This window comes from Lepus europaeus, chromosome 5 (assembly GCF_033115175.1).
Source record: "Lepus europaeus isolate LE1 chromosome 5, mLepTim1.pri, whole genome shotgun sequence".
Taxonomy (NCBI): Eukaryota; Metazoa; Chordata; class Mammalia; order Lagomorpha; family Leporidae; genus Lepus; species Lepus europaeus.
The window spans coordinates 21401677-21428368 of record NC_084831.1 but is presented as its reverse complement, the minus strand read 5'-3'; the positions used below and the strand labels follow the sequence as shown (position 1 = coordinate 21428368).

The following is a 26692-nucleotide window of genomic DNA, read 5'->3' as shown; positions in this document are numbered from 1 at the left end:
GCCTGCAGATGAGGGAGGAGATAGGTTCATACCTCTTTTACTGGCTAAAAGTGAAAACAAGCAACAAATGCATTTTTTCTTGAAAAAAATCAAATTTACATGCATTTGATAAGATGAAAAGGATCCAAATACTTAAGCCATCATATGCTCCCTCCTAAGATGTACATTGTTAAGAATCTAGATTGAAAGTGGAAGGGTTGGTGTTCAAACCAGGTGTTCCTTTAGAGTTGTAGGCATTCTAAACATCAAGTTAATTCTGACAATTTAAATGAGGCCTCTCTCATCAAATGTTTTCTGGAAAATGAAAGAGCTACATAACTATAATTATTCACAAGCCAAATAGTAAAAAGCAATAAGTACTTTGGATATCTAACAACAACAAAACAGAACATGAAGGCCTAGTATATGTATAAGTGGTACGGGGAGACTCTGATGGGTATTCTTACTTTGTCACTAGGAGAACAGGCAGGAATTTTAATTTTTACTTTAAAAAAGTATTTACTTATTTATTTGGGGGGCAGAGAGATAGAGAGAGCAAGAGAGCATGCTCCCATCCACTCTTCACTCCCTAATGTCCAAGATGGCCAGAGCAGTGCTGGGGCTGGAGCCAGGAGCCAGGAGCCAGGAGCCAGGAGCCAGGAGCCAGGAATGAAATCAAGGTGTGCATGTGGGAGGCAGGAACCCAATTAACTGAGCCATCAGTGTTGCCTTCTAGGAAGTTAAGAGTCTGCAGTCAGACAGGAATTGAATCCAGGTACTCTGATGTGGGACACAGGCAACTTAACCACTAGGCTAACTCCCTGTTCCAGGACAACTTTTTAGAACTGATCCTGGATGTAGATAAAGTTAATACAATTAGACAGAAAAAAAGTTCACTGTGTAATAGTACTCTATGAAAACATTTAAACATTTGGATACACTGGGTCTATCCAGGTTTGATTCACGGCTCCAGCTTCTGATTCCAGCAGATGGAAGATATCTGTCTCTCTGTCTCCCCCTCTCTGTAACTCTGCCTTTCAAATAAAATAAGTTAATCTTTAACAAAACAAACAAAAGACACCTCCTGATCAATCTCAGGTTCTCTTTTTTTTAGGATTGGAAAATAAGGCTTGGTATTAAGTAAATAATTTATGATCATAATACTGTTGTGAAAGAAATGGCACTTTAATACCAGGTAATTAGAAAGGTTAGTAATTTCAAAGTAAGGGATAATTCTTTGAATTGAATCCATTTAACTTTAATAAAAACTCTGTGAACTGTCCTATTTTTGTTCTTCTACTGAGGACCAGTCATGGGCTGATACTGACTCCTCAGTCACAGGCCTTGGACTTTGGTGTATACATTTCAGGCCAAGAGTGGCTTCGGCAGTGTAGCCAGGGAATCATATGCACACTTTCATTTAATATGCTGCTTTGAGCTGAAAAGCGGGAGTACCACTGCTCTAAAGCAAAGGATCAATGTCTAGTTCCTGGATTAGCAGCAGCAGCAGCAGCAGCACAGCATCTGGGAACCTAGTAGAAATGCAAATTCTTAGGCTCAGTCCCAGACTGACTAAAATCAGAAAGTCAGAAAAGACAGAATCCAGCAATCTGTGCTTTTTTTTCTTTTTCTTTTTTCTTTTCTTTTCTTCTTCTTCTTTTTTTTTTTTTTTTTTTTTTGACAGGCAGAGTGGACAGTGAGAGAGAGAGGCACAGAGAAAGGTCTTCCTTTGCCGTTGGTTCACCCTCCAATGGCCGCTGCGGCTGGCGCGCTGCGGCCAGCGCACCGCACTGATCTGAAGCCAGGAGCCAGGTGCTTCTCCTGGTCTCCTATGGGGTGCAGGGCCCAAGGACTTGGGCCATCCTCCACTGCACTCCCGGGCCACAGCAGAGAGCTGGCCTGGAAGAGGGGCAACCGGGACAGAATCCGGCGCCCCGACCGGGACTAGAACCTGGTGTGCCAGCGCCGCAGGTGGAGCATTAGCCTATTGAGCCGCGGCGCCGGCCTTTTTTTTCTTTTTTAAAATTATTTTTATGGGCCAGCACTGTGGTGCAGCGGGTAAAGCTGCCATCTGCAGTACTGACATCTCATATGGGCACGGTTCGAGTTCTGGCTGCTCCAGTTCTGATCCAGCTCTCTGCTATGGCCTGGGAAGGCAGTGGAGGATGGTCCAAGTACTTGGCCCCCTGTACCCGCAGAGGAAGCTCCTGGCTCCTGGCTTCAGATTGGCATAGCTCTGCTGTTGTAGCCATCTGGGAAGTGAACCAGCAGAGAGAAGACTTCTTTTTCTCTGTCTTTCAAATAAATAAATTTATCTTTAACAATTTTTTTTTTTAAAGATTTATTTATTTGAAAGTCAGAGTTATACAGAGAGAGGAGAGGCCGAGAGAGAGAGAGAGAGAGAGAGAGAGAGGGGTCTTCCATCCGATGCTTCACTCCCCAGTTGGCAGCAATGGCCGGAGCTGTGCCAATCTGAAGCCAGGAGCCAGGAGCTTCTTCCGGGTCTTCCACGTGGGTGCAGGCGCCCAAGGACTTGGGCCATCTTCTATTGCTATCCCAGGCCATAGCAGAGAGCTGGATCAGAAGTGGAGCAGCTGGGCCTCAAACTGGCACTCATATGGGATGCTGGCGCTTCAGGCCAGGGCGTTAACCTGCTGCGCCATGGCCCCGGCCCCTAAAAAATTATTTTCTAAAGATTTATGTCTTATTTATTTGAAAGGCAGAGTTACAGAGGAAGGGAGGGAGAGAGAGAGAGGTGAAAGGGAGGGAGAGAGAGAGGTGAAGGGGGGAAGAAAGAGAGAGAGAAAGAGAGAGAGAGAGATTCTTCCTTTGGTTCACTCCCCAAATGGCTGCAATGGTTATCGCTTGGCCAGGCCGAAGCCAGGAGTCCCAAGCTTCTTCTGGGTCTCCCATGTGGGTGCAAGAGTCCAAGTACTTGGGCCATCTTCTGCTGTTTTTCCCAGGCAGGGCACTGGATTGTAAGTGAAGCAGCGAGGACTCGAACTGGAGCCTATATGGGATGCCGGCATCACATGCGGAGGCTTAACCTGCTATGCCACAATGCTGGCCCCTCAATCTGTTTTAATAAATCTTGGTGAGCCTGATAGTCTGGACCTGAGACTTGAGAAACCCAAGTCAGTTTCTGTCTCTCACCACAACCTTGAATGAGTCACAATGTCTTTATGTTCTAATTGCCCTACTATATAAACAGATAAAATCAGTTTCCTACTGCACAAGGTGATTTTGAAAATAAGTGTGTGAAAGCTCCTCAGAGATAAGCCAGCATGACAGTATCCATCCAAGGTGGTGATAACAATAATAATCTTCATCCTGTTTCCATCAAGCTACTCCAACCTGTTACAATATATTCTAAGCTTGCTTTTCAAGATTCTAGTCACTCCACCCAACTAGATAATATTAGATATTAAATGAGCATACTTTTTATTCAACCATTAAATCATTAACAAGAACATTAAGAAGTACTAAGTTTAGTATTATTTTTCTTAAAAAACTATATTTTCATTAGCTCTGAGGCATGCATTAGCCTTTGTTCCTAATATCTATTTCTTGAAATTTCTCTAAGAAGGTGTGTATTTATGTAAAGAAAACAGACCTAAATAGGACTTTGAGATAATGCAAAAGTTCACTGATTACCTTCTCTGTTTTCTTTATCACTATTTATTTAAGAGTCGCATTCTTAATTTTATCAAGATTTTATCAGAACAATTAAAATAATATCTTCCATAGCTGCCCATGAAGATATATATGCCAGACACTGAGTCACATCAGCATTTATAAAATCATCCTTTTATCTAGTACACTCACTCATGCTTAAGAAAGGCAATGACAATTTAAAGTAGATTTTAACACATTATGTTCCATCATCCTATATATAGGATACCTATAAAGACTTAAATTGAGCAATAAATATACCACTATGGCAACTTTAAAAAAACAAATGTTGTACCATTGAAATATCTGAAAACAGAAAACTTAGGACATAATGAGTTAAAAAAAAATTTGTCATTTGAAAACTTTGTCTTGCCACTCTTAAGAGGTGGCATTATTCTGATTCTTTTAGTTAGTAACTTCACGCTGATTAAACCTGCTATAATCTTTACATATCCAATCCCCCAACTATATGTAAGTGCTTTAGAAACACCATTTTAGGAAAATAGACATTAACCACCTCAAACCGAAACTTAGTTTTAATTATGGCTATCTGCCTGATTATCAAGACTCTTTTTCCTACATTGAGGAGATCCAAAGGGGCAAGATATGGAATGCTCTCTCACAGACCATATCAATACTGTAACAGTTATCCAATAAAAACAACCACTCCAAATCAAACCAAACAAAAACCAAAAGTCTGAAGACTTACTTACCGATGACAGGGTTGCTATTTCTGTGAGCTGGTTTAGGTGGAGGAACTGGAGGCTGCTTGGCAGGGACTGTATGCATAAGGCTTGGGGTAGTAGTAGTGTTAGTGCTGGCAGGAGCTGCACACGGAGTCCTGGGTGCCGGGGAAGGTGTAATGAAGGAGTTAGCAGTCTTTGCTAGATTTGTGGCAGCAGTGGTGGCACTAGGTGCTGTGTTGATGGAAGAGGTGGAAGCGGAAGAGATGGACCTTGTCATGCTGCCAGAAGAAGTGACATTCTTTGCTTGTCCTTCATTTGCTTCATAAGAAGAGGACAAGGGTCTTTTCGGGGGAAGTAAAGGCTGTTTGGGTACATTCTCAGGAGCAGACTCTCCTTCTGAATTAGGCCGGCTTCCAGTTGAGCCTGTGTAAAACACATGTAAATTAAAAAGGAAGAGAAGATAACAAGAGGGACTGAGAAAGCCAACACATCCATGGAGTTATGGTCAATGTTATCAATTATATTTTAACAGTTCTCAATGTTTTTCTAACTTCAGCATACTTAAGGAGAGGCTTGTCATGCTAGTAATTCATCACAAAAGAGCCAGGCTACTGAAGGAGATGAATCAAAATTCCTTGGGTGGAGGCAGGTGTTAAGACGCCTGTGTCCAGTCTTGGAGTACCTGGATTTTATTTCCTCCTCTGGTTCCTAACCCCAGCTTCTTGCTAATGCAGACTGTGAAAGTCAGCAGTGATGGTTCAAGTGACTGGGTTCCTGCCACCCATGCTGGGGACCTGGATTGAGTTTCTGTATCCCAACTTTGGCTGGCTCTGTCCTAGTAACTGTGGGAATCTGGGGAGTGAAGCAGTGGATGGGAGTTCTTTCTCACTCTTTGCCTTTCATACAAATACACAAAAAATTTAAAAATAAAAAAATTCTTTGGGTAGAGGAAGAGCAAGTGTAACCTGAAAATCCCTACAGGAATCTGTTATTTAACATCATTTTCTCTCCATTAGACTCATAAATTTATGTTATTTCATGAATGCAAGAATGACAGAGGGTGAACTTCCACTTAAAGCTGCAAGTAGTTAAGAAATTCTTGCCGGCGCCGCGGCTCAACAGGCTAATCCTCCGCCTTGCAGCGCCGGCACACCGGGTTCTAGTCCCGGTCGGGGCACCGATCCTGTCCCGGTTGCCCCTCTTCCAGGCCAGCTCTCTGCTGTGGCCAGGGAGTGCAGTGGAGGATGGTCCAAGTGCTTGGGCCCTGCACCCCATGGGAGACCAGGAGAAGCACCTGGCTCCTGCCAACGGATCAGCGTGGTGCGCCGGCCACAGTGCGCCAGCCGTGGCGGCCATTGGAGGGTGAACCAACGGCAGAGGAAGACCTTTCTCTCTGTCTCTCTCTCTCACTGTCCACTCTGCCTGTCAAAAAGAAAAAAAAAAAAAAAAGAAATTCTTAAATGAGAATGCAAAACTCTGGTTTTTTTTTTTTTTTTTTTTTTTTTTAAAGATTTATTTCACTGGGGCTGGTGCAATGGTATAGTAGGCTAAACCTCCACCTGTGGCACTGGCATCCCATATGGGCACCAGTTCATGTCCCGGCTGCTCCTCTTCTGATCTGGCTCTCTGCAATGGTCTGGGGAAGCAGAAGATGGTCTAAGTACGTGGGAGACCCAGAAGAAGCTCCTGGCTCCTGGCTTCAGATCAGCCCAGCTCTAGCTGTTGCAGCCATTCGGGGAGTGAACCAGCAGATGGAAGACCTGTCTCTCTCTCTGTAACTCTACCTCTCAAATAAATAAATAAAATCTTTAAAAAAATTATTTTACTTATTTGAAAGGCAAAGCTACACAGAGAGAAGGAGACAGAGAGAGAGAGAGAGAGAGAGAGAGAGAGAGAGAGAGAGAGAGAAGTCTTCCATCCATTTGTTCACTTCCCAAATAGCTGCAATGGTGGAGCTGGGCCAATCCGGTCAGGGGCCAGGAGCTTCCTCTGGGTCTCCCACGCGGGTGCAGGGGCCCAAGCACTTGGTTCATCCTCCGCTGCCTTCCCAGGCCATAGCAAAGAGCTGGATTGGAAGTAGAACAGCCAGGACTCAAACTGGTACCCATATGGGATGCTGGTGCTGCAGTTGGCGACTTCTGGGTTTATTTATCCCCGTTCTCATGCAAATCCCTGAGATAAATAAGAATGACTGCTGCATGTCTCTTAAATTAAAAAATCCAGTTTCTTACCAAGTCGCTTCTTTGGGTCCTCTTCTGGAATAGCTTTCCTAAGATTTGCTATGCTTGCTGGTTCTTCCTCTGTGTGGACTGGACTGGGAGATCTAATGTTCCCTACAGGGGTGGTATGGCCATTCTTTAACATGGTGCAGCTTGACTTTTCTGGATCCTCAACACCTGTGAGGGGAAAGAGGAAAAAGCAAAGTGATGGAACCGACGTTGTCACATAGGGAGAGGAGCCAGTGATTTCTTATCTTTCTTATCTCTTTGCCCCCTCATCCTGTTTTAGCTTCTTATTTAGATCTAGACTCTCTGATCTAAATAAATAATTCCTTTTTCCAATAAACATTTGATTGTCTGTCATATGCCAAGTACCTTGCTTTGTGAATAAGGCAGATGAATAGGACAGCCTTGTTGCACGTAAGACACTACAGTGCTAAATGTCAAGAGCTATAAAGAGTGAAGTGCTATGGCCTGAATGAAAGGAAAAAAATCATTCTCCTGGGGGTGGGAACAGTCAGGAAAGCTACACAGAGAGTGGTATCTGAACTGGGTCTTGAAGATGCAGTAGAGCCTGGCATACTGATGAAAGGCAATTTAGGAAGAAGAGGCAGCATGTCTAAAGGTGTGAAATAATTCACCTGTTAGGAGGGCCAGTGATTAGTTTGGCCTAGCAAGAGAATAGACACACATAAGAAATGGTTATGGGTGAGACTGGAAAAAAACAGCAAGATCCAGGCCATGAAGGGTAAAAATACCATGTAAAGAAGCCTGATTTGAATCTTGCACAAAACAAGAAGCCAAAGAATTAAGGGTAGTAGAGACATGATCTGAACCATCTTTTAGCAGATTAGTTCTGAAAACTGTGAGAATGGGGTATAGAAAGGCAACAAGGAGCCGGCACTGTGGCACAGTAGGTTAAACATCTGCCTGTGGCGCTGGCATCCTTTATGGATACCAGTTCATGTCCTGGCTGGTATCCAGCTCTCCACTAATGGCCTGTGGAAGCAGTGGAAGATGGCCCAAGTGCTTGGGCCCCTGCACTCGCACAGAAGACCTGGAAGAAGCTCCTAGCTCCTGGCTTTAGATTGGCCCAGCTCCGGCTATTGCAGCCAATTGGGAAATGAACCAGTGGATGGATGTCTCTCCCCCTCTCTGTAACTCTGCCTCTCAAATAAATAAAATGCAAAAAAAAAAAAGAAAAAAAAAAAAAGGGCAATGAGCAGAACAGGACAATCAATAATTAGCTATCATTAGAAAGTAGATGAAAAATAGCAGAGAGGAACCAAGGGCACCAAAGTGGACAGCAAGGGATGTTTAGTGGGAAGCATGATATACCTGCACATGATGATTTCCTACAGACTAAACTGCAGGGAAGAGGCTAAGTTGGAGGCTTTGGGATAAACCTTATTGCTTTAAAATCTTAGGTGAGAACCTTCAGGGAGCAATCAGATGAACACTCTCAGTTTTCTAGACTCTTTTTAGAAGAGAGAGCTGCAAGCAGTGAGGTTAAAAATTAAAAACTCTTTTACCTTCTAGTGCAGGGGTATTGGAACTAGCTGCTCCCTACATGGCATCCTCCTTTGCTTTCCTTAGTGAGACACTTTGGGTAATATCATTTTAGCATCTCCTGATTTAGCCCACTGAGTTCTCCTAGACCAGTCCCTTTCATCTGACCCATTACCCTTCTACTAGGAGATGTGACAGTGCCATTTTCATGCAATCCCAACAGAGGTGAAGTTTTGGCTAAAAGCAGAAGAGTCTGAGGCAAATAAGCAGTAAGAAAAAGTACAATTCTAAAGCTAAAAGTAATCTGATAGCTACTTTTTTTTTTTTTAAAGGGAAAAGAGCAAGCTTACAACTATGCAGCAAGTATTAAGTTACTGCTTATGTTAATACAGCCTAGCTTTAACAAAAATAGAATTTCCTGGAAACAATAGTTTCAAAGCCAACAAAGACTTGACTTATAACAACCATACAGAAAACGTTTAAGAGACATTATTAATCAGTTTCTACTCTGCAGACACTAGTAAAACATATGCAAACACGATCAGTTATCTTTCAAGTTACTCAATCAGGGCTGTCTACACTGACGTATCATGTCATGTATTTAATGCAGAGCTTCTGCAATGCTGACAGAGTACAGCAGTAGGATCAGGCGTTACAATCATTGCTCCCCCAAAACTCGGTAATTAAATATTTTATAGTACAATCAAGTCAGAACCATAATCAAGCCAAAAGCCATCTCTGAGTATGAAGAGGACTGCAAGGTTCAAGCACTGTTTTTGTTGTCAGTCAGTACCCAAGGCCCATCCCTATATTTATTTTCTTAATATGTCTTTTAAAAATTGACACATAGCTGGCGCCGTGGCTAAATAGGCTAATCCTCCTCCTGTGGCACCGGAACACCGGGTTCTAGTCCTGGTTGGGGCACTGGATTCTGTCCCAATTGCTCCTCTTCCAGTCCAGCTCTCTGCTGTGGCCCGGGAGTGCAATGGAGGATGGCCCAGGTCCTTGGGCCCTGCGCCCGCATGGGAGACCAGGAGAATCACCTGGCTCCTGGCTTCGGATCAGCGCGGTGCGCCAGCCGCAGCACCATTGGGGAGTAAACCAACGGACTTTTCTCTCTCTCTCTCACTATCCACTCTGACTGTCCAAAAAAAAAAAAAAAAAAAAAAGACACATAATAGCTGTACATATTTATGGGCCAAAATTGGCATTTTAATACATGTATATAAGAATGTAATGATCAGTTCAGGGTAACTGGCCTATCTATCACCTGGATATATATCATTTCATTGTGTTGGGACCATCCTCATTATCTCTTGGAACATAATAAAGTTTAGATCAGGTCTCTGGTCGGCACAGTAGCATCTTGTCTACTGGCTGCAACTCGTTTATCATTTGGGACTTTGAGCTTGTAGGCTACAGAAACCATGGATTAGGAGTCAATAAAAAGCACAGATCAAAAGAGACTGAAGGTGAAGAACAAGATAGAAATAACATATGGAGTTTGTGATAAATGAGCAAGAAAAGTGTGAAACAGGAGAAGGTATTGGGAGGGAAATGACTATTAAAAAGCAAGAGCCAAAAAGGTATTGTAATGGAAGCATTATAATTCTACTTATCTACCTAAATGCCTAGAAGATTTTGTGTCCTGCTATAAAAAGCAAATAGACATGAAAAGTAAAAGTTATACATGATGATAACTAATCACAGAAAATACAGAAAAATAGTTAATCATCCTGTTCTTATTCCAACCTCCAGAAGTAACCAGCAGCAATAACATTTTTATATTGCTCCTTCAAGCTTGCTTTTTCTGGGTTAGTTTTTAGTTAGCTGAGATAATCATATACATATATATGTAAGTAGGCAGTACATTACATAGCTTAGACCTCAAACAAGATAATACTCCAATTACCTGGTTTTTCTCCCATCCTCCAAAACATGGGATGTATTTTAAAAATTTCACCTTCAGATTTTATCTCACACAAAGAATGAAGAGAAATGAAAGGCAATCAATATATGATACTATAATTTTATGTTTACAATAAACTGCTTCATGAAAGTCACATTGGAGAAAATCCTGGTATTATTAAACCAGCAATGAATGTTGAAATATCAAAACATGATCCTCATGACAGATTAGTGTAGCACTATAGGAATGGGGACAAATTTGGTCAAAAAAGGAAATGACATACAGTACAGCAGCTGGTACAAATCTGAGGAAGTACAGGGAGAGGACGTTTGTCCCAAGAATCCTTCACCAAGCACTCAATCTTGCATTGTAGCACGTAGCCAGACATTGGAAGGGTGAAAATTTCCTTTAAAGCCTCCTTCACCCCAACAATAGCAATAATGAAATAAAATCCAAACACTTAGACCCAGTCAAAGACGAAGTGCACAGAGACAGGCACATGCATTCATGTATAAACTCACCCTGCTCAGGGTCTTCCAACAGAACACCTCTTTTAACCAGCTCTTCTCTTGGTTTGCGCATAGATATTTTTCGCTCTAGAACTAACATTAAATTGGAAAACAGCACTTAAAAATGTGGCAGCTGAAGGTCAACATTACTCAGTATTTTAACACCATGAGTGTTAGAATAAAGTAGCTCAAATTTTTATTCTTAGGAATGAAAATACAGGGAAACTAAGATTTCCAAAAGGACTATCTTTACATAATTATAGCTTAATTGAAATTTCAATAATAAGGAATTTACTCATGAAATTTCAGTTGTTGGGAAATGAGCAGAGTACAAAAAAAGAAGTACCTTAGATTTGCTACAGTTCAGAAAGTCTACTCACTATTCAAGACACTTCAACCCCATCAAAACACTAATCTGAGAATGAGGCTATAAAATATAAGGCTCACTGGGGCCAGCGCTGTGGCATAGCAGGTAAAGCTGCTGTCTGCAGTGCTGGCATCCAATATGGGCGCCGGATTGAATCACAGCTGCTCCACTTCTGATCCAGCTCTCTGCAATGGCCTGGGAAAGCAGTAGAGGATGGTCTAAGTCCTTGGGTCCCTGTGCCTATTGGGAAACCTGGGGGAAGCTCCTAGCTCCTGGCTTTGGATTGGCCCAGTTCCAGCCTTTGTGGCCATCTGGGGAGTGAACCAGAGGATATAAGACCTCTTTCTCTTTCTGCCTCTGCCTCTGTAACTCTGCCTTTCAAATAAAAAATAAGTAAATCTTTAAAAAATATATACATATATGGCTCACTGAATGATCACTTGGTGGTTCAATTCTAAAAGATTAAATTCTGGGGCCTACACTGTGGTGTAGTGGGTAAAGCTACTACCATTAGCGTTGGCATCCCATATGGGTGATGGTTTGAGTCCCAGCTGCACTACTTCCAACCCAGCTCCCAGATAATGCACCTTGGAAAGCAGCAGAAAATGGCCCAAGTTCTTGGGCCCTTGCACCCATATGGGAGACCAGATAAAGCTTCTGGCTCCTGGCTCTGGCCTGGCCTCGTCCTACCAATTAGGCCATTTGGGGAATGAATGTAATCTGGTGAATCAGCAGATGGAAGATCTCTTTCTCTCTCTCTGCAACTCTGTCAAATAAATTAATTAATTAACTTTACCAAGAAGATTAAATTCTCTCTTCAATATGGTTATAGAAGTTTGGGAAAAGAATGAAAAAATTAGGTACTTCTGGGGCCAGCGCCATGGCTCACTTGGTTAATCCTCTGCCTGTGGCGCTGGCACCCCATATGGGGGCTGGGTTCTAGTCCCGGTTGCTCCTCTTCCAGTCCAGCTCTCTGTTGTGGCCTGGGAAGGCAGTGGAGGATGGCCCAAGTGCTTGGGCCCCTGCACCTGTGTGGGAGACTAGGAGGAAGCAAGCGCCTGGCTCCTGGCTTCGGATCGGCGCAGCACGCCAACCGTGGCGGCCATTTTGGGGGTGAATCAACAGAAGGAAGACCTTTTTTTTGGTCTCTCTCTCTCTCTCTCTAACTCTGCCTGTTTAATAAAAAAAGAAAAAAAAAGAAAAAAGAAAAAAAAGGTACTTCCAAAATGTGTAACTCTTTAACCAAGAACCTATATTTAAATCTTATTAGCTCACCTTCTGATGTCTCTTTGAATTTATCACTACTTTTTTTTTTCCTCCATTTCCAGGGCTTGAAAATCTTGCCAAAGCCTGAGAACTTGCTCTTCCTTTTGGTGGGAGGAGTTGTGTCTCCAGCTTCCACACTGTCCATGATCATGCCTGGATCTGCAGTGGGCTGGCCTGCTTCTTCTGTTACATGGATAGAGAGAGAAGACAGAGACCAATTTATCATTTCAACATAACCTCTGCTGGTCCCTTCCCCTCTCTTCCTGTGGTAGTTGGAAAGGGTCAGAGCAATGATAATCATGCAGACAGTCAGACTCCTTAACATCATATCATGTGGACATCAAACATCAAAATCCATAACAAATAAATCACTAGGAGTGAAGAGGAACCAAATCAAGCTGACATCATTTTAAGACAAAAACTCAGTGAAATGATCAGAACCAGTTCAACATCTTTTAAAGGCACACACACACAAAATGTGGATGTCTTCCTAATATGCATGAGATTTCCCATCACTAAAGCAGGGGATTCTATCACTAGTGAGTGAGTCATTATTCTCTGCTAAACATCGTTCTCCATGCCTTTTTCAGGGTATAAACAGTTCAGGTATAAATAGCTCAATTATGAAATAAATAAATAGTTCAGGTGTAAACAGTTAAAGTGCCAACACCTTACTTGTATCTGTTTATCAGTTTATTTTCTCCCTTCACAAAAAGGACCCTAGGAAGTTCTGGAGCACTAGAAAGTGTTGAAGTGGGGGACGGGGACACTAGAAATTATTCTTTAAAATGGAGGAAACATTTGGGGTATAGTAGAGGTGAGATTCCCGTTTGCCTATTGTTCTAGGGACAATCCTGAAATTAAGAACTTGACAAAAAACAAACTGACATGATACATGTGCAAGATTGAAATGAAAGGTCAAGAGGCCCTCACAATGGTCACACATGCAGCGTTAGTTAGTTTTAATGTCAGAGAAAGGAGCAGCCAAGGCAAGCCAAGAATAATAATACAAAAAAAGCAGGAAGACAACAACAACAAAAAAAAGCAGGAAAGCAACATAACACATCTTTGCACTCCACCTACTGTCCCAGGGTTCTCTGGAGGTGTCTAGAGGGGAAGAAAAAAAGAGTTATGTGGAACAGCCATCCTAGAATTAAAGTGGCACGTCTACTTTCAGAAATTCTTCAAGGAACATGTACTGTAATTCACATCAGAAGCAACTAATGCCATTAGGGAAGGGGATCAAAAGGTGTGTAACAAGGGCGGGTGTTGTGGCTACGTGGGTTAAACCACTGCTTGCAACACCAGCATTCTGTATCAGAGCACCACTTGGAGTTCTGGCTGCTCTGCTTCTGATACAGCTTCCTGGGAAAGCAATGGAAAATACCCCAAGTACCTGGGCCCCCGCCACTCTTGTCGGAGACTGAATGGAGTTTCAGGCTCCAGCACTTGAGCTGGCCCAGCCCTGGCCATTGTGGCTATCTGACGAGTCAATAAGTGAATATAAGATTCTTTCTCTCTTTCTTGCTATTGAGGAGTCAACAAGCGGATGGAAGATTCTCTCTCTCACTAACTTCTTTTGGGGCAGCATTGTGACACATCACATCCTATGTGGGAGAGCCTGGTTTGATTCACACCTACACTGCACTTCCAATCAAGTTTCCTGCTAATGCATTTGGGAGACAGTGACTGATGGTCTAGGTACTTGAGTTGCTGCCACGCATGTGGAGACCTGGATGGAGTTCCTGTTTCCTGGTTTTGGCATGGCCTGGTCCTGGCTGTTATAGCTGTTTAGGGGTGTAAACTAGCGATGAAAGATAGCTCTGTCTTCCCCTCTCTATCACTCTGCCTTTCAAATAAATCTTTAAAACATTTTAATATTATAGATATGGGCCGGCGCCGCGGCTCACTAGGCTAATCCTCCGCCTTGCGGCACCGGCACACTGGGTTCTAGTCCCAGTCGGGGCACCGATCCTGTTCCGGTTGCCCCTCTTCCAGGCCAGCTCTCTGCTGTGGCCAGGGAGTGCAGTGGAGGATGGCCCAAGTGCTTGGGCCCTGCACCCCATGGGAGACCAGGAGAAGCACCTGGCTCCTGCCATCGGATCAGCGCAGTGCGCCGGCCACAGCGCGCCTACCGCGGCGGCCATTGGAGGGTGAACCAACGGCAAAAGGAAGACCTTTTTCTCTGTCTCTCTCTCACTGTCCACTCTGTCTGTCAAAAAAAAAAAAAATATTATAGATATGCTTTCATAGGGAAAATATACAAAGAACAAGCACTATATATGTGTGTATGTATATATTTTACATTTGATTTATTTGAAAGGCAGACATGCAGAGAAAGGGAGACACAGGGAGAGATCTTTTATCTGCTGGTTCATTCTTTTTTTTTTTTTTTTGACAGGCAGAGTGGACAGTGAGAGACAGAGACAGAGAGAAAGGTCTTCCTTTACCGTTGGTTCACCCCCCAATGGCTGCTGCGGCCGGCATGCTGCGACCGGCACGCTGCGACCGGCACACTGCGACCTGCGCACCGTGCTGATCCAAAGCCAGGAGCCAGGTGCTTCCTCCTGGTCTCCCATGTGGGTGCAGGGCCCAAGCACTTGGGCCATCCTCCACTGCCTTCCCGGGCGACAGCAGAGAGCTGGCCTGGTAGAGGGGCAACCGGGACAGAACCCAGTGCCCCGACTGGGACTAGAACCTGGTGTGCCGGCGCCGCAGGCGGAAGATTAGCCTAATAAGCCGTGGCGCCGGCCTCTGCTGGTTCGTTCTTCAAATGGCTGTGATGGCGGGGCTGTGCCAGGAGCCTGGGGCTTCTTCTGGGTCTCCCATGTGGGTGCAGGGGCCCAAGCACTTGGGTCATCTTCTGCTGCTTTCCCAAGCATATTAGCAGGAAGCTGGACTGAAAATGAAGCAGCTGGGTCTTGAACTTACGCCTATGTGGGATGCCAGCGTCGCAAGCAGCAGCTTAACCTGTTATGCCACAACACAAGCCTTCTTTTAGGAAGTCCTAAACTTTCCTAGGAAATCCATTGAATAGTGTCATATTTACACAACTGTAATATTAGAATAACTGCAGTAATTAGTGCTGATGGCCCAGAAGATAAGGTCCTGGTTACTAAAGTGACAGATTGCATTGACTGAAGACAGTCATTCTTCTCTTCTTAGTTTGCATGCTTCATTCCAGGGCATGTTAGAGTCTTTAATTCTTTATATGAGATACACTAGATGGGGCCAGTGTTGTGGTGTAGTGGGTAAAAGCCGCCGCCTGCAGTGCTGGCATCCCACATGGGCGCCGGTTAGAGTCCTGGGTGCTCCTTTTCTGATCCAGCTCTCTGCTATGGCCTGGGAAAGCAGTAGAAGATGGCCCAAGTCCTTGGGCCCCTGCACCCATGTGGGAGACCTGGAAGAGGCTCCTAGATCCTGGCTTCGGATTGGTGCAGCTCCGGCTGTTGCGGCCAGTTGGGGAGTGAACCAGCAGATGGAGGACCTCTCTCTCTTCTCTCTCCTTTTCTCTCTGTGTAACTCTTTCAAATAAATAAATCTTTAAAAAAAAAAAAGAAAAGAAAAGAAAAAAAAGAAAAACACTAGAATGTGACTATTACACTGGACCATATTTTTATTTTTTAAAGATTTTTTTTTATTTGAAAGGCAGAGAGAGAGAGAGAGAGAGAGAGAGAGAGAAACAAGAAAGAGATCTTCTATTTGCTGGCTCACTCCCCAAATAGCCAAAACAGCATGGGCTGGGCCAGGCTGAAGCCAAGAGCCTGGAACTCTATCTGGGTCTCCCACATGGATGCCAGGGACTCAAGTACTTGGGCCATTTTACACTGCTTTCACAAGCACATTAGCAGGGAGCTGGATCAGAAGTAGAGCAGCCATGACTTGAACTGGTGCTCTGATAAGGGATGCTAGCATGCCACAATGCCTGGCCCTTGGGCCATATTTTTTAAAATTCTGACAACAATTTCCCCCTCACTAGTACCACGGAATGGATCCGAGGAGCGGCACTGGGTGACATGGCATTGCTTTTAAGAGTTTGTGCTTTGGGGCCCCCACTGTGGCCCAGTAGGTTAATCCTCTGCCTGCGGTGCCAGCATCCCATATGCGCGCCGGTTCTAGTCCTGGCTGCTCCTCTTCCAATCCAGCTCTCTGCTGTGGCCTGCGAAAGCAGCAGAGGATGGCCCAAGTGCTCGGGCCCCTGCACCCGCGTGGGAGACCGAGAAGAAACTCCTGGTTCCTGGCTTTGGATTGGCGCAGCTCCGGCTGTTGTGGCCATCTGGGGGAGTGAACCAGCAGATGGAAGACCTTTTTCTCTCTCTCCTCACTGTCTGTAACTCTATCTCTCAAATAAATAATTAAAAAATCTTAAAAAAAAGTTTGTGCTTTAATTAAACAGTATCTTCTCAATTATTAAATGTCAATGAGAAACAAAGGCACTTCAGAATATTCATAACATAATATTTAACATGCTAATGATAAGGCTTTCAAAGACCTAGACAGCCTCAGAAATGGAGCTTGTAACAGAAATTTTACTTTCTCGATAGCCTTACTTGAGAAGCTAGAAGGGAGTGAAATTTTAAATATCCTGCTAACCCATCCAGTGAGTATTCTAAGACACACAGGAAAATGCCTATATGGTTAGAAGTAGTAGGTAAAGTAATATCTACAAAAAAATTTAGTGACTGACAAAGTTAAAAATTATATTATTGCGATGTGATATTTTTACAAAGAAAAATGGCCCCAAAGCTTTAGAAACAGATGCATAGAGAAGTTTCTATCTGTAAAGTCCTTCGTGAGATTCAGCCACACTAGCTTTCTTCTACAGTATGTGATGACTTTGTAAAGTAGGCCTGAGCTCATCTCAATTCTAACACATTGAGCAATAGATTTACATATCACCTTTCTCTTATAGATTCAAAATGGCCACAAAAATGATATTTTTCAATTATACTTATGTATGCCAGTACATGAACTCAAAACAAATTCAATTTCTCTTAAAAATACAGTGTGTATGGGGCAGGTGTTTGGTGCAATGGTTGAGATAATGCTGCTTGGGACTCATGCATCCTGTATCGGACCAGTTGCTGGCTCTGCTTCTGTTCTGAGATTCTTCTTAATGGGCAGCTGGGGAAGCAGCAGGTGATGGCTCAAATAGTTGAGTTCTTGCCAACTATGTGGGAGACCCAAATGAAGACCCTTGCTTTGGTCTTCCCCAGCCCTAGCTGTTGCATTCATTCAGGGAGTGAACCAGCAGATGGATGATCTCTCTCTTTCTCTCTCTCTTTCTCTGCCTTCCAAATAAAAATAAGTAACTAAAAATGTTTTCAAAAGTGCACATGTATAGATGCATTTACAATCAAAGCTATTGCTAAGAACAGTCTTCCTCTTCTTTATACAAAGTCACTGAATAAAAAAGCAAAGAGAGCAGCAATTTTTTTCTTTGCTTCTCTATGCAAGTGTGCTTAATTTTCATGTTTATGAAACTTTTTTTTTTTTTTTTTTTTTTTGACAGGCAGAGTGGATAGTGAGAGAGACAGAGAGAAAGGTCTTAGTTTTTGCCGTTGGTTCACCCTCCAATGGCCGCTGCGGCCGGCACATTGTGCTGATCTGAAGCCAGGAGCCAGGTGCTTCTCCTGGTCTCCAATGCGGGTGCAGGGCCCAAGGACTTGGGCCATCCTCCACTGCCTTCCCGGGCCATAGCAGAGAGCTGGCCTGGAAGAGGGGCAACCGGGACAGAATCCGGCACCCCAACCGGGACCAGAACCCGGTGTGCTGGCGCCGCAAGGCGGAGGATTAGCCTGTTAAGCCACGGCGCCAGCCCATGATTATGAAACTTTTAAGAGACTGATATTCCTCTTGCCTTTTGCAGTGGGGTTCAGGCACACCCAGCTCTGCCCTAGTGATTATCCCAAAGTCATTCATTCGTATTCTTACATTTCCCCCTCTTCCCTCTCCATACATAGTATTACCTTACTGGCTATCGAATCTGTTCAAATACTTGGAATCAGCTCAACTGCCTTTTCAAATAGAGTCTCCAGGATGTGGAACCTTGGAATCTGTTTTCAAAAATCTCTTCAGGTGATTCTTACAGCCAACCAAGGTTGTTAAACCCAATTCTAGATTATTACCTGGAAATGTCGCCCATGTTAAAATAGATAGAAGCAAACATTCTCTTTAGAAAAAATAAACTACAAAACTATGGCATTATTCTAGTGCTTGCTACTCAATAAGGTATTCCTACAGAGGAACTGTGAGGTCCTCCCTGTGTTCCTTAGCCTTAAATTAAACAACAACAACAACAACAAAAGTTTACAGTTACATCTTTCCAGATTTATAATATATTGTGCTCCATGGTCACTTAAAAAGCAGCGTATTGTGCAACTGCTGTGTGTGGTATTCTAAATATGCCAATTAGGTCAAGTTGGCTAACTGTGTCATATAAAACATTTATATTCTTTCTGATTTGTTGTCTGTATGTTTTATCAGCTGCTGAGAAAGGTATGTTAACATCCCAACTATGGAAGTAGATCTCTTTTTCTTAGATTTTGCTTTGAAGCTGTTATTAGACATACACAAACTTAGAATGACTGTGGCATCCTCTTGAGTGGACCCTTTTATGATAATGCAATTCCTTCTAATGTTCCGGAAACACTTTGGCCGCTTCTTCTGGGTCTCCCACATGGGTGCAGGGCCCAAGGACTTGGGCCATCTTCTACTGCTTTCCCAGGCCATAGCAGAGAGCTGGACTGGAAGAGAAGCAGCTGGGACTAGAACAGGCACCCATATTGGATGCCGGTGCTTCAGGCCAGGGATTTAACCTGCTGAGCCATAGCGCTGGCCACCACTTACTATAATCTATGTTAATAATTTCCCTCAAGACCACAAAAATCTTACATTTTAAATCCATCTTCCTTGTTGTTGTCATATATTCACTCCTACATATATATAAAACAATAAACCATAGAAAATATTACTGCTGTTTTAACAACAATATTCTTTTACATTTCCCATGTAATTTGCTTTTTAAGTTCTCCTTTATTCTTCCTACAATTCTATGCTATTTAGGGTCATTTAATTTTCTCATTTTTGAAGAATATTTTCACAAGGTATATTATTTTCAATTAGAAGCTGGGTTTTTGGTTTGTTTGATTTTGGCATTTTCTATTTATTTATTTTAAAGATTTATTTTATTTATTTGAGAGGTAGAGTTTTAGACAGAGAGAGAGATAGACAAAGAGAAAGGTCTTTCATCTGCTGGTTCACTTCCCAAGTGGCTGCAACGGCCAGAGCTGGGCCAATCTGAAGCCAGGAGCCAGGAGCCTCTTCCTGGTCTCCCACGTGGGTGCAGGGGCCCAAGCACGTGGCCACCCTCCACTGCCTTCCCAAGTCATCAGCAGAGAGCTGGCTATGAAGAGAACCAGCTGGGACATGAACTGGCACCCACATGGGATTCCGCAGGCAGAGGCCCAGCCCACTACACCACAGTGCCAGCCCCCACAAGGATTTAGGCCATTGTTATATATTACTTTTATATCAGATTACTGATTCTTTTTTAACTGATTAAGTCATAACTTGTATTGGAGTCTTTCTTTGAAACTTTGCACAGTATTTCTTCAAATTCTGTTTCAAGTTCAGACAGATTCTTCTTGCTGCTGATAAGATATAAAGAGAGATGGGACTCCAAAGTCTTAATCTAGGCACTTCTGGTGGAGGCTAGTCTGGGAGTGCTCTGGAAACTCAACTTGCAGCCGCTCAAGAGCAACACCTGTACCTGATTAAAATAAAGTGATAAAGACCCACTCACTGCTTGCTGAGGTGCCTGTTTAAAGGAATAAGTTGTAAATAAAGGGAACATTCTTATGTATGGATGAAGATATAAGAACAGGTCCTAAAAGAGGATATAGATTAATGATTCTCTGTGAAAAGGGTAAATTAACTTCCTTTCCCCTCAAACCCATTATGAAGACACTAGAAGAAAATCATAAAAACTCGATTTCATCCAACATATGAAGGAATTATGTGAAAATGGAAAGGAAGTCTTTCCTACTTAAGTCCAAGAAGATTTTCAAAAAGGAAAATTGACCAACACAAAATAGGAGATTAATGATAAACTCCTTACATTTTCTCAGAAGTGTGCCTACCAGGTGTGGGGAACCTTTTTTCTGCCAAAGATTGTTTGGATATTTTCAACATCATTCGTGTGCTATACAAAATTATCAACAAAAAATTAAGCCTACTTGGAGTCCCATCTATAGCTGCCTTGGCAGAACAAGAGGCCTTCCATGGCCCACGGGTCAGACACTCCCTACCCCTGCCAAATCAAACTGTGGGGAGTCTATGAAATGGGATTAGTCTTTTATTATAAAATTCTATTTTGACATATATTCCTTATTTATTTATTATTTGACAGGTAGAGTTATAGACAGTGAGAGAGGGAGAGACAGAGAGAAGGGTCTTCTTCCGTTGGTTCATCCCCCAAATGGCCACTATGGCCGGCGCTACGCCGATCCGAAGCCAGGAGCCAGGTGCTTTTTCCTGGTTTCCCATGTGGGTGCAGGGCTCAAGCGCTTGGGCCATCCTTTATTGCCCTCCCGGACCACAGCAGAGAGCTGGACTGGAAGAGGAGCAACCGAGACTAGAACCCGGCACCCATATGGGATGCCAGCGCCACAGGAGGAGAATTATCCAAGTGAGCCACGGCGCCAGCCCCATATACTCCTTTTTTTAATTTTCATTTTTATTCAAAAGGTAGAGAAACAGAGATGCAGACATTTTCCATCTGCTGGCTCAATACCCAAATTCCCGCAATAGCTGGGGCTGAGCCAGGTTGGAGCCAGGAATGTAGAACTCAATCTAGGTCTCAAGTGGGTGGCAGGGACCTAAGTACTTGAGTCATCATCTGCTGCCTCCTAGAGTGTGCATGAGCAGGAAGCTGGGGTCAGAAGCAGAAATGAGGCTCAAACCCAGGCACTCTTCTATGGGATGCAGCTGTCAAGTGGCGCCTTATCAGCTGTGCCAAACACCTGCCTTTAGACATACATTATTATCTAATTAGGTATTATTTATAACTAGAATGGTGACCAGGGACATGTGCATGCTTCTTAAAATATTAATTATAATTTTGCATTCAGCCTAGTGGTGAAAGATGCCATTTGGGACACCTGAATCCCATGTCAGAATGCTTGAGTTATGGCCCCACTCGTGATTCTACCTTCCTACCAGTGCATCCCTTGGGAGGCAGCAGGTGATACTTCAGGTTCTTGGGTCCCTGTCACCCACGTGGGAGACAGACTGAGTTCCTGGCTCCTGGCTCCAGACTGGCCCAGCCTCAGCTGTTGCAGGCATCTGGGGAGTGAACCAGCAGGTAGAAGATCTATCTCTGTGGGTCTCCCTGTCTTCTGACTTCCAAATAAAAATAAATTTACTAAAATTTTTGAAATAATATAATTATTCCTCAAGTTTATTCAATACTTATTAAAAAAGAGCTGAGAAAGATAAGCTTGAAATAGTTCATAAACAAATTTGTACCTTGAATTTAGTTCACAGTATCTCTGATTTCATAACCAGTTCCCTCCTATTCCAATTTGGCAGAAGAAATACAGGATTCGAGTCACATTTGGATATTTCGCTGTTTCTATTTAAACTAGTTTTTAAACTAGTTATGGAATATAAAAGGGTCTTAGGACTGTTTTCTTTTCTTTCTTCTTCTTCTTCTTCTTTTTTTTTTTTTTTTTTAGTTATTTGAAAGATAGAGTTAGACAGTGAGAGAGACAGAGAGAAAGGTCTTCCTTCCGTTGGTTCACTCCCCAAATGGCCACTCCGGCTGGAGCTATGCCGATCCGAAGCCAGGAGCCAGGTGCTTCCTCCCGGTCTCCCACGCGGGTGCAGGGGCCCAAGGACTTGGGCCATCCTCCACTGCCTTCCCGGGCCACAGCAGAGAGCTGGCCTGGAAGAGGAGCAACCAGGACTAGAACCTGGTGCCCATATGGGATGCTGGCGTTGCAGGCGGAGTATTAACCAATTGAGCGCTGGCCCAGGGCTGTTTTCTATTAGTGCCAAGAAAAGGTAGTTTCCCTTTGTTTGTCAGAAATAGGACACAGGATGCTGGCTATAGTTTTTATAACTATGTGTTCCAAAGAAAACATCTCTTTCTTTGAGTCATGCAGGTGAAGGTCACTAGGAAAGCATGTCACAGAGTTGTGAGGCTTGGTGTTTTTTGGAGGGGGTGGAGGTTGGGAAAGGAAGATAACTAACCAAATTATAGTTTGGTGTTTCCTGTTTGAGTATTACCCTGAAATAGGCCCTGATATTTAAACTACTTACTCCCTCATTCCAGGTTGTAGCAACTCACAGTTCATAGGTTTGTTTCTTATGTATTCCGCAGAGTTCTAGTAGTTTCTTCATCTACCATATTTTTCCCGGTCAACATTTACTTAAAGTTTTTAAGTTCAAGTTCAATTGTTCTACACAAATTTCAGGGTGATTTTTAAAACGAATGTTTAATATAATTTTTAAAACAACCCTTAATGCTCTTCATCTTCAAATAAAGTATTCATTAGTGATTTATTATAGAAACATACTAAACGTAATTTGATGGAGATCAGGGCTAGCACAAGATTAGTATGCTCTAGGTCAAAGACTGTGTTCATTTTAGAATCAGATTTAAAATCAATTCTTAACCATGTACGCTGGATGGTAAGGCACAGCACAGGCGATCAATTAGAGCCTACAGAACACTTAGTTTTCAACACAGCCTTCATTATCCTCTCCCCTTCACTAGACCTGGTAATAAGTGACAAAGTTATTGGGTTTGTATGAATTTTATGTCTATTTTTTATATTTTATCAGCTTTTAAAAGAGGCTTAGATTTATACTGTACAAAGTTATTCCATTTTACTCACAAAATTTTTATAAGGCAAGTTATTAGTGGGAAATTAAATTATATACTTTTGTTCAACAAGATACATACTTCAGTATCAAGACGTACCATATATCTTTATAACTTGACAGTTTGGCCTGTTTAATATATTTTATGCCCATCTTGCTAGAAACAGAGCTTGCTGTAAACAGTACTTTCATAGCATCAGACCTCTGTAAATGGAGAACATTGATTTATGGTATTTACACTACTGTACTTATTCATCTTTGCCCTTCTAAAAGAGGATTACCACTGGATTTAAAGGACTGCTTCAGAAACTGCAACAGAATTTCAGAAAGTAAAATCTGCCACTAATGAACAAAGTAGGCTTTGTCTAAAGGCCCATAACTGCCAGTAGAAATCTTGCATAGCTCTGACCCTCAGGTATTAGAAAGAACTGGGCAAAGCATTAAAGAGAAGATAGGGAGAAGGAAGGGAGGTCTCTCTTTATCCTCCACCTCTGGAAAAATTAAGGTTTTCTACTGTGACCCCATCAAGAAGAGATGCTGCTTTTATCCCTGGCAACTTGAAAAGCACAATTTTACTGTAATTCCGGGTTGAGGGTAAATTTTAATAGTGACTAGCCAGAATATCAGCTATTTTTTCTTTCTTTCTTTTCTTTTTTTTTTTTTTTTTAAAAAAAAAAAACTCTTGTAGTTTCCAAAGTTTACCTCTAAGCAGAAAGAAGAAATACACGGTTGTGACAACAGAGTATCCAGAAAATCCATGGGGGCAGAGAGAAGGGTCAACTATTTTTAGTCAATATTCCAAATTTGGTCATAACAGATAATCTTTTAAGAAGGTCATGAGAGACCCCCTACATTGTCACCTCTTCTTGAATTCTGGATTAGAGGAGGAAGGAATTGTTGTTCCCTTTCTCAGAAGAAAGCATTTATTGAAAGACCCAGGTAAGTATGAAAAATGTCTCTGGGGAGGGTGGGAATGGGGGGAAGAAACACTACATTCCTAAAAGCTATACATATGAAATCTGTATTCATTAAATAAAAACCTTCAAAAAAATGTCTCTGATCATTCTGACAAGTTCCACGAAGTCTATTTTTAATTGGCCTATCTATATGTATCCCTCTTTATTGTTGCTATGTGGCTACAGTAAATTTGATTGATTCGGCAATTCCTTAGGACTGTGCCTCTGAATGATTTTTCCTATCACTTTCTCCCAAATTGCCCCAATTATCAAGAGGATAATCCATAACTATAAGTTTCAGAGCAAAATGAATAAAGTGGTGGTGGAAAATGAATGCAGGAGGGGAAAAATTATCTTTTAAAGTAATATATTCCTATGTAAAACCAAAGTAGGGGGTAGGTGAACAGGATAAGTTAGTGAAACTGACGAGGACAACTGCTTTTTTTCCTTGAATGGATATCACACATAAATTCCTACTCTGCATACAAATATTAGGTAACTTCAAGAAGTTCACAGGCCAGCGCCGCGGCTCACTAGGCTAATCCTCCGCCTTGCGGCGTCGGCACACCGGGTTCTAGTCCCAGTCGGGGCACCGATCATGTCCCAGTTGCCCCTCTTCCAGGCCAGCTCTCTGCTGTGGCCAGGGAGTGCAGTGGAGGATGGCCCAAGTGCTTGGGCCCTGCACCCCATGGGAGACCAGGAGAAGCACCTGGCTCCTGCCATCGGATCAGCGCGGTGCGACGGCCGCAGCGCGCTACCGCGGCAGCCATTGGAGGGTGAACCAACGGCAAAAGGAAGACCATTCTCTCTGTCTCTCTCTCACTGTCCACTCTGCCTGTCAAAAATTAAAAAAAAAAAAAAAAAAAAGAAGTTCACAGATAATGGAATTCAAAGCTAAGTATTTTAGCAAAAAAAAAAAAATGTTTAAGTCCATGCATAATTTTTTCATAATAGCTTTTTCTATAAACTTTTTGAAGATCTCTCAGAGTCAAATTAGTTCACCAGTTGTTAGAAACATCCTGTGGTAAAAACTCTAGTTAGGGTGGCCAGCACTATGGCACAGCAGGTTAGGTCACAGCCTGTAGCCCTGGCATGCCATATAAGTGCCATCAAGTCCCGAGTCCCAGCTGCTCCACTTCCAAGCCAGCTCCTTGTTGGTGTGCCTGGGAAAGCGGTGGAGGATGGCCAAGTCCTTGGGCCCCTGTACCCACGTTAGGGACCTGAGGAAATCTGGCTCCTGGGTTTGGGCTGGCCCAGCCCTGGCCACTGTGGCCATTTGGGGAATGAACCAGTGGATGGTAGATCTCTCTCTCTCTCTGTCTGTCCTTCCTTCTCTCTGTAACTCTGCCTTTCAAATAAATAAATAAATCTTAAAAAAAAAAAAAAAAACCCACAAAACTCAGGTTGGATGCTCATGTAACATCTCATAAATGTGTCTATGAGTCTTCATGTAAAGCTTTTTTATTTAATTCTTCTCTAACAGCTGTTGACCTCCATCATAAGTCAAAGGGGTCAACTAACTTGGAAAAAAAGGAGTATGCCTTAATCCTAAACAAATTAATAATATTTTAGATTTTTTAAAAAATTAGTTCTCGAGTTCTTGAGGGTCTAGATATGAAGTACATCTATATAGGTTCCTCTAGGTCATTCACAGTGCCTTGAAAATAATAAGAAATCGATTGAACATATACACTCACATGTTCTGTATACCTAGACTTGCCAAACGCAGTACAACTAATTTTTTTTTTATTTGAAAGATAGAGTCACAGGGAGAGAGAGAGACAGAGAAAGATTTTCCATCATTGGTTGACCCCTCAAATGGCTGCAATAGCCAGTGCTGGATCAGGTGGAAGCCAAGAGCTTCATCTGCGTCTCCCTTGTGGTGGCAAGGGCTTCTGTTGCTTTCCCCAGGCCATTAGCAGACAGCTGGATCAAAAGCGGAGCAACAAGGACATGAACCAGTGCTCAGATAGGACGCTGGTGTCAGAAGCAGTGGCTTTGCCTGCTGTGCCACAGTGTCAGTCCCCATTAATTTCAAAGTTCAAAACTAAGTGCTATATTATAGGCCTAGAATAGTAATCAATCAAAAGTTCAATTTACTTTATATTTATCCAATAATCTGGTAAGACTTTTCAAAGAGTTGTTCACTGAAATGTTTTTAAAATCCCATTAAGAAACTATAACATTTGAAAAAAGCCTTTAAGGGAATGGGAATGGTATAGTTCTCAAAGCTACAAATTTTTTTAAAAAAGATTTATTTATTTGAAAAGCATAGTCACAGAGAGGGAGAGAGATAGAGACAGAGAGAGAGAGAGAGAGACTTTCCATTCACTGGTTCACTCCCTAAATGCCCACCATGGCCCAGGCTCGGCCAGGCTGAAGCCAGGAGTCAGAAACTCAATCTTTGTCTCCCATGTGGGTGGCAGCAACCTAAGTACTTAAGCCATTACCTACTGCCTCCCAGGGTGTGCATAAGTAGGAAGCCGGAATGGAGAGCAGAGTGAGGCACTCAGACATGAAGTCAGCAATCATAAGCAGCATCCCCTATCTCTGTTTTTAATTTCACTTCTCAAGCTGGATAGTGTTCCCAGAGGGTTCTTTATGTTTTCTCTGTGTTTACTTATGAGACACTTTTTTTTTTTTTTTTTTTTTTTTTTTTTTTAAGATTTACCTATTTATTTGAAAGGCAGAGTTACAGAGAGAGGCAGAGGCAGAGGCAGAGAGAGGTCTTCT

At 42.8% G+C, this 26692-nt stretch overlaps 1 protein-coding gene across 17 annotated transcripts in view; it reads right to left on the bottom strand.

The window, feature by feature from the left end:
* Positions 1 to 26692, bottom strand: part of LOC133759570 (mediator of RNA polymerase II transcription subunit 18) — a 187565-nt gene that overhangs the window by 27161 nt on the left and 133712 nt on the right. For 7 of the 17 annotated variants that reach the window (XM_062190762.1, XM_062190763.1, XM_062190760.1 and 4 more), the window contains 5 exons: positions 13196 to 13223; positions 12126 to 12299; positions 10496 to 10576; positions 6569 to 6733; positions 4365 to 4760 (listed from right to left, as the gene is read on the bottom strand). In XM_062190762.1, the coding sequence (XP_062046746.1) occupies positions 4365 to 4760; positions 6569 to 6733; positions 10496 to 10576; positions 12126 to 12299; positions 13196 to 13223 (844 nt within the window). The remainder of the gene's footprint in view (positions 1 to 4364; positions 4761 to 6568; positions 6734 to 10495; positions 10577 to 12125; positions 12300 to 13195; positions 13224 to 26692) is intronic. The other 10 variants (XM_062190764.1, XM_062190771.1, XM_062190770.1 and 7 more) reach the window with 2 other exon arrangements.